The sequence below is a fragment of the Lactuca serriola genome, chromosome 4 (genome assembly GCF_051521515.1).
Source record: "Lactuca serriola cultivar US96UC23 chromosome 4, Lser_US96UC23_V15, whole genome shotgun sequence".
NCBI classification, from domain to species: domain Eukaryota; kingdom Viridiplantae; phylum Streptophyta; class Magnoliopsida; order Asterales; family Asteraceae; genus Lactuca; species Lactuca serriola.
In genome coordinates this window covers 154,503,181-154,515,224 of record NC_136411.1, presented here as the reverse complement: position 1 = coordinate 154,515,224, position 12,044 = coordinate 154,503,181, and the positions used below count along the sequence as shown (strand labels likewise).

Below are 12,044 nucleotides of genomic sequence, written 5' to 3'. Positions count from 1 at the left end.
ATACTAAGCTTCAATGTTGGAATGGGAGACAATATGTTGTCGCTTGGAGGACCAAGAGACAAGTTTGTCACAAGATTGACACAAACCAAAAGTGAATTGGCCGGTCTAAAGACAGTCATCCCAATCAACATCAGAGTAAGAGAATAAACGATCGATCTAAGACAAACAATGAAATAGACCATTTGATGAAGTGTCCTGAAGGTATCGCAAGATGCATTTGATGGCAAGAAAAGAGAAACTTCATCAAATGACCAAAAAGAAGGGAGTGTTTGAAGCAAATGACCAAGAAAAATGACCATGACTTCCGCAGAGTTCTAGTCCTTATGTTTCAAGGAACAAGAAAACGTTCTGAGGAAATGATGTGGCGGAGGAAAAAGACAAAAAAAAAGTATAAAATTTTAGTTCCGCAGAGATGCCCTCTACGAATCTGTTATTCTGAGTACCTCTGAGGAATTGTTCTTCGCTAAAACATGACTTATTTCTTCGCTAAATTCTAAGTCTATTTCTTAGAAACATAGTTTTATATTTTAAATTGTTATTTTGAATTAATGATATGTGCTAAATGCTGATACCTCGTTAGATTTAGAAAAAACAAATAGCAAAATCATTATTAGTCCATGTTTTAGTGAAGAACAATTCCTCAGAGGTACACCTTTGAGGTATAGATCCGCAGAGGGCATCTCTATGGAACGATGCACCCTCTGCGGAATTAAAATTTTATAATTTTTTTTGTTTTTTTCTCCCACCACGTCATTTTCTTAGAGAGTTTTCTTGTTCCTCAAAACATAAGGACTTCCGCAAAGCCCCTCTCTGCGGAAGTCGTGGTCATTTTATAAAATTGTGTTTTTCATGGTGATTTGCTTCAAACACTCCTCTCCTTTTGGTTATTTGATGATTTTTCTCGCAAGTAAATGCGGTTCTTAAGGATCGCGCATATATGCTAAACATCATAAGAGATATTTGGATGAATGAAGATTAGATATTGCAGGGCACTTGCAAAACTCCTATATTGGACATGGTTAGCAACATGCTTTATTGCAAGGCACTTGCATGACTCCTATGTAGAGTAGGATCAGCCACATGCTTACCATCAAGGGAAAGCTTAGACTTGGTGTTTGTTACAATATTGCATGGATTGCTTGTGGACATGTCAACGCAAGAGAGATTTTTTTGTTTTTTTTCCGCGAAGTCTGTCTTTGACAAGAAAGGTCCCTTGGCAGTCCAGGAAGCATCAATACCGAGAAAGAAGAGAGGTCTTAAGTCCTTCATGGAGAACTCAAAGGACAAACGAGTAATGAGGGATGTGGTGAGAATAATATCATCAACATAAAGGAGCAGATCAATAGTCTCAAATCCATGATGGTATATAAAGAAAGAGTTGTCAGCTCTCCTAAAACCAATGGAGCAGATGCAAAAATAAACTACAATACTTAACAAGTTCAATAAATGAAGTAATTGTAAAAGATGACATATTGCATGCACATGCAGTGCTTCAAGGTTTACCACAAAGTAAATAATGACCGTCTAATTGCATGTTATCCGCTTCAAGTATACATATAACTATAAAATATAAAAAATACAATAATTCCCCCTCTCCCGGTCCTATATAGAGGGGCAATGCTGTATCTACCCTGTATCACATTCAAAAAAAAAAATATGAAGAAAAAAGTACATCTCTTTTACAATATATTAAAAATAACAACATATGTGTTATGTTGTTCTGAAATTCCCTATGGCTTGTCAAAACGACCTTCTTTCCTAGCACGTATCCTAATATTATTATTAGATGATGTACCCTGTTTGGAATTGGAGGCTTCTGGTGAATCAACACGTGTCACAATTCTTAGTGGGTGGGCTTCTGTGTTGAAAACCCATTCATCTAAAGGTATCACTGAAGGTGGTGAGAATAAAAGATACAAATATTTCAGTGTTTCTGCAAGAAAGAAACTCTGCATCATATTGTCTTTCACACCTGTATTCACCTGCAAAAATAAACACAACAAAATCAAACTCGTATACAATATAAATCCGAGTGTAATTAATTAATTAATGACTTACATCCTTCAATCCAACATATCCAGATTCCACACGGGAATTCTTTTCAAATGCTTGAAATATGTTCCAACCCCATTCTTGGTATGTCTTATTACCAGTCAAACGCCACAAATAGAAGAGTGATTCAACTGTTTCTGGCCTCAATATGTTCCATGATGTGCCCACACTCATGTCCTGTAACTTTAAGCACTTAATAAAGTAAAAATACCTCCTTAAAATAAAACAACACATCATCATGATATGTGAAATAACTAACCTGCCCTGAATGGAAGAAGTAGTTTTCTCCAGCCAACTTTGTTGGTGTGGACTGATAAAAGTTATAGCATGTCCAAGCAAGCTGCAAATAAATAAGACACATCAAAATTATTAAGCTACTAAAAAAACAACAAAAATAACACACCTCTTCTGCCAAATTCAGGAACTTTGAGGATTCATCAGGACCATAACCAGATGATCCTAATGCTATCATTCCTGGAGCAAAGCACGCCAGCTCATCCATCTGAAAATGTTTTCAACAAATTATAATCTCTAACCGATTCTCAAACTCAAACAATCAAATCTTCTTCTTCACTCTTACCTTATCAATTAGAGAGCTTCCGATCTTCTCAGATATATATGCAAAAGATGATGGTTCGGTTCTTCGTACCAAGGTTAATAAGCCTTTCATTGATGTCTCCCACATGTCTCTGTTTTAATAACTCATTAGTTTGTTTTATATATATATTATATACAGCTACAGTTGTAATTTTAGCTACAATTACAATTACTAACTCACCTATAGGGCTTCACAGCTGCAGTTTTGTTTCCTTGTATCCACACTTTAAGTAAATACTCATAGAAACTGCACAAAGTTACATTTTTACAAAACTTAATATATTGAAGATCATAAGAAAACAATTAATACAAAGAATATTATTAAGTACCTGTCTCCCATGGCCCCAAAAGTAATGGTGGAGTATGATGTTGTCCCTTTGTGTGGGTTTATATAGATGGGAAGCAATCCATCAGCAGGGAATGTCTTATTCAGCTCACGAATAACATTCTCTACCTGAATCATTACCATATAAAATAAGATGTTGTCAAAGTTTCCAATCATATTCTTGTATATATATGATAATACATAAAATGACACCATGAAAACAAATACCTTTTGTTGATACTTTGGGTCTCCTGTTCTTTGGCTTAGTGCTATAAACTCCAGCTGCTCTGTGCCTGAATCTGCTAGGATACTGTCACCCTGAGAAAAGAGAAGGAAATGACTAAAATGCCCTCTTGTCTTGTCCTAAATATAGTATGCATAACACATGTCAATGGATGAATGTTGGAACTTACCCCAGTCCAACCAGGGTTATGTGGATTACCATTAACCAAGTTGATAATGTTGTAGGGGATACCAGAAGGAGTATCCCATGCAGGAAGCAACCTATCAGCTATGTCTTTAGCCTTTTCAAGAAAAACATGCTCCCCAGATAGATCATATGCACTCAGGAGCCCACCTACAACTCTGTTGAAAAACAAAGGGTTAGATACTTCAAAGATCAAACAATTAAATGCACCTCATCTTATAATAATAGAGTCAGGAAACTGCCTGAATTCAAGGCAATATTATAAACAAGAACAATATATTAAACCTTACAAAGCAACCTTATGGTTGTTTCAAACACACTGGCATCATAGTTCTTATTGAAGTCCAAAGAATTTGTAATCCACCTGTCATACATTATCTTGTTAGACTCAAAACAAGGAACATGTCTTATTGAAAGAGCTTTAAAGAACAGAGTTACTGAATCTTACTCTTTTGCCCTTTGGAACTCCTCATCAAGACCCATTATATATAATGTATCAAGAGAGTCGATTAAAGTCGCACCAAGACCACCAAAGCTATCAACACCATTCTTGGATTGTGGCTAGCCAAAAAAAAAAAAAAAAAAAGTTTTTTTTTGGAGGTTTTGTATTAAGAAAAGAAGGTAAACTCAAACTAACATAAAAGATAATGGTATCTATAAAGCCTAGAGATTATTGGATAACACTTGTCTGTCAGAATTAGAAATGATGATGTACCTGGAGTTCATCATGGCCCCATGCATATTTTTCATATGATGTCCAAGCATGAACCATAGCATCTTTTACTTTTTCTCTTCGTTGATTCTCAATGGGATCAATTGGAAGATCATCAAGATTTTTGCTTGTTGTGTTGATCTTCTTAGCTATGTTTTCATCAGGCTTTAATTCTTCTAGCTGCAAGACGTCAATATAAGTAGTCAATGCATGATTATGTAACTGTAAACTGGAAAGCACTAAAAGGAATTCAAGAAAACAAAAGCCAGTTACAAATAATTTGAAGAAAATCACAATATGTTACCTGATTTTGCAACTGAAGCAGTTCTGATTTTAACTTAAAGAGCTCATCCTGCCATTCAGTGGAAGTTTTTATATATTAGCAACAAAGCAAGTAGGTTAAAACTAACTAATCCATTTGAATTTAGGTTAATGCTAATGTCAACGAATTTTGGTAGCATGTTGCATACATCAAGTATCATAATTCCAGAAGTACTGTACATGTCGGTGGCACTTAAAGAGCATCTCAGATGCATTGCATAATAAAGAGAAATGGCATTCGTAATAATGGAAAATTCCAGCTTTCTTTGCCCATGATTATATCCCTGTTTGTGCCATTACCAAAATTTGCATACTTATCGTCACAACATAGTTGGAAACAAGAAGTTGTGGGCAAAGAGAGATGGAATTTTATATTCAGATGCCATACATGGTACTTTAATGGAGTAGAAGAAAGCACCCGATTTGATATCAAAGCCAAGGTAGCTCTTTTTTTTGGCAATACAGAAAATGTATCTCTTCAAATGAGTTGAATTCAAATCACGATGCGTTTTTTTTATAAAAGTAGATGGTGGCCCGGGGAAAGATCTTGACTCGTTTACATTAGAGAAAATTGATGCAGTACTTGTTTCGCTATAAAGAAGTAGATCTGACAACAAATGAACGGAATTCGAAACGAAAAAAAGTAGATAGATACACATGATTATATATACACCATACCTCATGTTCTCGGACTAGAGTTTGGCGATCCCACACGAAGAAAGAGACAGATACGAAGGCCATGAAGAGTAGAGCAAGACGTTTGGGTCGTTTCAAGTAATAGGCCGGATTCACGTACCTCCATGTCGTCGACGATGAGGACGACCTGGTCCTTGCCATTTTTTCTCTCTATCTTTTAACAATGCTCGGATTAGTTAAATAGAACCCTAACCTACAAGTGGTGTGAGAAAAGCAAAACAAATTCCGACTGCATGTTACAGGCTTACGGCTGGTTAAAAAGAGAAGTGGGTGGAACAAATGGAAAGATGGATCTGGTTGGCAGCCTCTCCCGAATTCGGATGAATCTGTGTTGTCGCCGGAGGAAACGGAGCAAGGCGGAGATGGAGGAAAAGAAGACGACGACAATGAGGACAACGGAACACACCAATTCAATTGACTGATTACCCAATATTTTTTTATTCTTATATATCTACATGTACTTTTACTTTTTCTTATAGTAGTATTTATATATATATTGAAAAAACTGTTAATTTGGTTCTTATGGTTTGTTAACTTATGGTTTGTTAACTTTGTAGTTATAGTACGTGTGATTGTAAAATTTCAACTTTTATTTTTTTTAAACAGGTTGTGGATTTTGATACCTGTTAAAATTGAAAAGATTATTTTACTGTTTTTTTAATATTTTATTGAACGGATTTATAACCCACCCTACCCCCACCCCACCCCACTCTCCAAACACTCACACCTACATTTGTTTCTTGAATTTCTTTTTCACTATCAAAACTCGGAGGAGTTTTGATAAACTAAGATTAGAAGGAGTGGAATACGGTAAGAAATCAATGTTTTATATTACAGTAGAAGATTTCAGAAGAGTTAGATTGTTTGGGTGGTTGTCAACCTCACACATATGAATCCAAATAGGTTTTTAAATATTTTGTTTTTCGTCTTAACCTAGCCCCAGACCACATGGTGTGCAATGTACCGCACACTGTGATATAATGCGGTGTGCGGTAAACACCGTATCGACCCCCATTGAAAAGTGTGGTATGTTTGCCGTGAGTCATGGTTTTTCCGCATCCTTTTCTTTTTTAATTATTAAATCATATATTTATTAACAATTTATAAAAGTTATTTCAAAACTATAGTTTTTAATTCCCAACAAATAATGTATTATATATATATATATATATATATATATATATATATATATATATATATATAATTTTTTTAGATATTAAAATACCATTATAAATTAATTAAAAAACAAAGTTTTACATAGACGTAGCTGGTAAACGAGCAACTAGTTGTGCCGCAATTCCTTTTTGGACGGTAAAACTAATTCTTTTGAACAATATCTATAAATCTTAGAGTTATAACGTTAGTTACTATGCATGACCCATTAAAATATTTAAAATTAAATAAAAATGTAATAAAATATGACATGACATCCATCAACATCAATTTTGTAGGACGAATGAAAAAAATGATGTAAAAGTGCAAAAATAGGTTAAGTTGATATGAAATCTACCGGCCTCAAGCATGTTCTCCCGTAAAATGTGTTTATTTGTTTTATCATGACAATAAAAATAAAAAATAAAAATAATAAAACCACACCGACATCTTTATTAACCAATGTTACGACCGACAATTAAAAAGTAGATCATAATTGTTACCGGAATTAAGGTATACGCTGATGACCATATAAACACCCACAACATTCAAATGCGTTATATAATTCGTCTTTGATTTTCTTTTTAGTTAATAACATGGTTGAAAACATTAACAAGTTTGAGTTACCTACTATAACATAGTTAAAGATAGAACCCACCCACGTGGCTTAAAAACACTACTCTAACAAATACTTTGAGTTTGCCCCTCCATAAATCAAAGAATATGCAAAAGAAAAAGGATTAAAAAGAATAATTGGTGGCTGCCGACTTAAATAATAATAATAAAATTGAATTAGATCTGCAGTTACAGTCTTACAGATATGATGTGAATTTAAGTTAATTCCTTGCCTACAATCGGTGATATTCCGTTTCTTCAAAGCGATCTAAATCTGAGATCTCAATGGGCCCTCCCCCTTTCTTTCACCTCAAATTCACATATTCTCTCTCTCTCTCTCTCTCTCTCATGGCAAATTCGTCTTTCCCTACTTTTCAATCTCACGTAACCTTGCTTTGCAGTTGCGCATATTAGCAACAGACTCACTCTCCTCACAACTCACAAGTAAGTAACCACCAAATCTTGCGCACATTAGCAACAGACTTTTGACTTATGATTATGAATCATGACTGTTTCCTGTAACCACCGTTTGTTCAGAATCCATGTTTCCATTCTGCATTACATTTACAGTCAGTGTCAAGCAGTTGAGTAGGGTCAACTATAATTCATAATTATAATAAAATCTGTATATTTATTAGTATATAATTTATAAAATAAAACCCCACCTCATCCTCATGTCGTTGGTTCAAAGAGGGACTCTTTCCCACAGGAGTTGCTGCAACTGCCTTTGACAAATCCCTTAAAGTTCCCTACATATCATCATATTCATAACAATTAACAATTAACAATTAATGACAGGTTCAAATTAGGTTTTTCTAGTTTTAATACCCTTTTGTAAGCAACTCTTCTATTAATAGATAATAACATTATGGTTAGCTTTGGTAACAATTTATAGCAATAACTCGTGTCAAATATAATGTTGGTGAAAGTGGTTATAAAATGCACTGAATCAAAAAAGAAAAGAAGCCACCTTATTTGCCCACATCAAGCCACATGCATTACAGAGTGTCCTAGGTCCATCAGGTCCTCTGCGCATCAATGGAGTAGATTTCTCATTGATCCCACAATGCCTACACCTGACAATCACATACATATATTCACATTCCAAACTCACATACCATGATAAATAAAGTAAAGGTTTTGTTTTCTTTTTTTTAGCTGTATATATATATATTTATATTATATGGAAGCTGCCTTACGCGGTTTCTTGATGCTGGGAACCACTACCATCCGAGTGCCAACCACCTTGGTTTGAATCCCAACTTGTAGCTGCAGAATCTTCATGGACACCCTTTGAAGAAGTAAATTGCCCTTTATTCCTTTGCATCCTACAATCAAACAATATCCCATTATAACCACATTTTCAAATTTCAAAATAATCACATATGATTATATGATATTACCTGAGTGCCACTTCCTTGCGAACAGTGTAACGAATTTTCTTCTCAAAATTCCGTTCTTTCCTCTTTTCACGGAATCTCATCAGTGATGCCAGTCTCTGAGGGACATTTAACCGTTGTGGAGTACTTCCCAGATCCTGTTCCAAAATATAAAAAAAGGTAAATTGTATCGACTCAACTTCCACTCATTGACTCATACATACTACATACCCTGTTACTCTGCTGATAATGGGTTAATGACATGTAAGGCATGCTTGAGGATGTTTCACGCCCACCCAGTAGTAAAAGAACAGCTTGAACCTGATCAACATATAACTTCATTTCTTTTTATTACATAACTCATGACTCATAAGTGAAACAGATTCATATACCTTCTCAGGAGAGACTGAATCAAACACATAAACCTGACCCTGGAAAGAGAGTGTAAGCTGGTTTGTATCCTCGATGCTGCCACGTGCCATCATTGCATTATGGTTATCTGATGACAGGTTTCCTGGATCAGACCCAATATCATCCTGATCTTCATGCTCAATCATGTTCCCATTACTTAAATCATGTATCACTTCATGTTCTTGCTCTTGTATGTAATGTGTGTGCGGATGGTATGTTGGATTGTTGTCTGTCATCTGCATTGCTGATTCGTTCTCATGAAGCTCGTCCATATCTCCAAACACTTTTTGTATCCGATTGATTACAGAATTCTGATTAATGAAAGAACATCAATAACTATGCATTCATATCAAATCCAGTATATGATCAATCAACTTCATGTCTAGTACTTTCCAAATTTCCAATTAAGTTAGATTCCTTCTCACATGTAGCACAAAAATTACCCTACTTCGTGAATCTCATTCTTAAAAAGTTAATAAGTCCAATGTGCTTAAGAGTGGCAAACAGATATCGGTCGAGGGGAAGGGAGATTGTCGTAATTTTGGCATTTTGCAAAAGATTATACTTCGATTACCAACAAAAGAACAAAGTATCACACACGAACACTCAAGTAATGTGGACAGTGATACACTTACTCGGCGATCAGGCTAGGCAACTATCCGTTGTGGTTACTTTAATACGAGAAAGGCATTTGCAGGATCCACCAAAAGTCTAGCTTTTTTGTTGGTTTTCCTCGGTTTCAACGGAAGGATTTGAAATGGAGCTACCATGGAATTTCAGGACGAAGAGGACAGAAGGGGTTCGAAGATGAATTTTTTATGAGAGGTTTGATTAGGGTTTCTATCGACGCACCTGCGACTGTTTATGATTTCCCCTTGATGATGATATTGAAAAGTGAATAAACCAAATATAAATCAATGTTTAGTTCTTCAACATTATTATTGTAGTTAATTGACTATTGTTTCTCTGTCAATCAATTTATCCGGTGTGAAGGATAATGTTTTAGGATGTTAAAAATGAATTTGGGCCGTGTATGACGAACTAATTTTATATTTCTATTTTTTTATATTTTTTGATTTGTTTGCTATTAATAATTTAAAAGAAAAAAAATAAAAACGAAAAATGACCCCAACACAACATACCCTTTGTTCTAATATTACCCATACCTTTCAATCCTCATCATTCATTTTCTTAAGTTCATCTTTGGAGCTAGAGAGAGATGGGTCGCCAGAGCCACCATTGCCATCACTTCACCCATCATTAGTTCATCTTCTTTCTCCTTTCCCCTTTCTTTTATCATTTGCATTTGCAATCGTTGAAGACACCAGAAGTTTGAAATGTTTGTTATAATCTCCCTTTTAAGTTCTGATGTCGTCATCACCATAGTCTCCGGCGAACTACTGAACGTCGCCATTGTCTTAAGATACATTGACCGCGAACTTATCCCAAAATCAAACCATATGATGAACCCAAAATCTTAACACCATTGACTCTTTGCTATGCCATTACCGACCACTGCTAGCAACGAGGATCAAACCATGAACTTTTGTGATACATCCAACCCTTACCGACTCCAATGTACTCCCACCAAGGCACCCACTTGATACAATCACCAAGAATTTTTGTGACTTACGACTGCATAAGGAATTTCCAACCTGAGAATCACAACTCTAACAACCGCTTGTGAACCACTGGAATTATTGCATACAACCTGTTGAGACTTTCTGATACCTACCTGATACTTCCCTCAATCCTTACTACGTCCCTTATCCAACCAACATATTTACGACTCGCCCGACCCCCATCAACGCGGCAACCCCGAAAACACCATAAGCATAAGAAATAATATAATTTTAATACAAGTGTGTTCTGTATAGTTTATAAGACACCAAAAATATGAATCAAAATAAGAAATGAGCCTTGAACGTGCTCCCTCTTCTCAAAACCTGGCATCAGTACTTGTCTACTGATGACCTGAGAATACAAGTTATTTTGAAAGCGTAGATCATCATTAAAACTGGTGAGTTCATAAGTAGTTTAGTGTCGTTGCTTGTATAAAAGTGTTTGTATATGTTCGATGTAAATGTTTATATCTCCTAGAAAATCCTATATTTTCTACTAAATAGCAGCCTTCTACCAAGGCCTAAATGTTTTGTGTGTTGTGTTGTCTGTAAAAGTGTATCTTTCATTCTTTCCCAAGTATGACTATCATTACCAAAATATAGTTTACATTACCGTTTATGTGAGAAGATCACAATATGAATGCAATGGGAAAACAACAGTATACAGTAGTATTGTATGTAACTACCAATGTACTAACTACCTTAAACCAGTTTGTTAATTAAGGTAAAGTGTGATATGATTGTAACCATACTTGATAGACTTAGTATAACACGACGCTCTACGGCATCGAAATGGTATGACATTAGTCACCCGTAGACCGGTAGGTCCCATTGTAGCTAGCAGCAAGGTGTAGGATAGTCAATCCCGTATAGATCTATACACCAACTCACGCTCTCCCTCCAGGAGACTGTGGTTGCAAAACGCGACACAGCAATTGCTTGCCATGTCATGAAGTAGTGGCTCACATTAATGTTATAGTGTTCTAGTGTTTGTATAGTATGTTCTAGTGTATTGTATGTTCTCTCTGTACTAATGTAGTGTATGTTTTCTTGTATAGTGTAGTGTATGTTCTCTTTGTTTCTCATAATAGTATGTTCTCTTTGTTTCTCATCATAGTATGTTTTCTCTGTTTCACATAATATATGTTTGTATTGACTCATGAATTAACTGACTCTAGTATGTTTCATTGTTCTAGTAATAGTGAGTAGTAACTTCCTAAACTATACCTATTATAGTTTACTAGTAATGTTGTTTGTCTAAATGAACATGTTCGTACACCTTTGCTACCCAAAGGTATTGAACTAAATGTAGAACTTTAATATCCATATACATACACATAATATATAACTAAGATTCAAACGACCGCCGGACAAACAACCGAATACCCTAAGTCCACAACCAAACAAGGAACAAGAAATATGGCGAGTTATCAGTCCTAAGTCCTTTCAATCCTACTTATATAACTATATCTATATAGACATGATTTTGACAATATATAAGTTTAAAATAGTTTAATAAGGAGTTTTGCATATAAAAAGTTTGTAAAACGAATTGAAGTAGTTTGCTTAATAACACAGTTTAAAGTATAGTAAATCAATATGTTTGATAGTTAGTAATCACATGTGATTGATATAATAACTATAATGATTCAACTTGTATCCCCCCCCCCCCCAATAAAAGCATTTAAAATCATTTTAAAGGTAAGTTAAGGGGTATGAACTCACCTGTAGTGAG

At 35.2% G+C, this 12,044-nt stretch overlaps 2 protein-coding genes and 1 long non-coding RNA gene across 4 annotated transcripts in view; 1 reads left to right on the top strand and 2 right to left on the bottom strand.

The window, feature by feature from the left end:
* Positions 1 to 12,044, top strand: part of LOC145100401 (uncharacterized) — a 106,042-nt gene that overhangs the window by 43,400 nt on the left and 50,598 nt on the right. The window lies entirely within an intron of this gene.
* MNS1 (alpha-mannosidase 1) lies at positions 1,448 to 5,564 on the bottom strand. 2 transcript variants are annotated; one of them, XM_079040258.1, is made up of 14 exons: positions 5,113 to 5,564; positions 4,418 to 4,465; positions 4,117 to 4,293; positions 3,850 to 3,962; positions 3,700 to 3,765; positions 3,388 to 3,559; positions 3,203 to 3,292; positions 2,979 to 3,103; positions 2,831 to 2,896; positions 2,633 to 2,741; positions 2,456 to 2,554; positions 2,312 to 2,392; positions 2,059 to 2,235; positions 1,448 to 1,982 (listed from the first exon to the last, which is right to left on the bottom strand). In XM_079040258.1, exons 1-14 carry the CDS (start codon positions 5,269 to 5,271, stop codon positions 1,731 to 1,733), a joined length of 1,734 nt encoding a protein of 577 aa, XP_078896384.1. In that variant the 5' UTR covers positions 5,272 to 5,564; the 3' UTR covers positions 1,448 to 1,730. The 2 variants fall into 2 exon arrangements, with proteins under 2 accessions (XP_078896384.1, XP_078896386.1); XM_079040260.1 differs by having other exon boundaries at positions 2,059 to 2,229.
* LOC145102786 (GATA transcription factor 24-like) lies at positions 7,023 to 9,627 on the bottom strand. Its single transcript, XM_079040257.1, has 8 exons — positions 9,323 to 9,627; positions 8,669 to 8,998; positions 8,508 to 8,597; positions 8,301 to 8,434; positions 8,097 to 8,225; positions 7,868 to 7,973; positions 7,563 to 7,646; positions 7,023 to 7,450 (listed from the first exon to the last, which is right to left on the bottom strand). Exons 2-8 carry the CDS (start codon positions 8,957 to 8,959, stop codon positions 7,394 to 7,396), a joined length of 891 nt encoding a protein of 296 aa, XP_078896383.1. The 5' UTR covers positions 8,960 to 8,998; positions 9,323 to 9,627; the 3' UTR covers positions 7,023 to 7,393.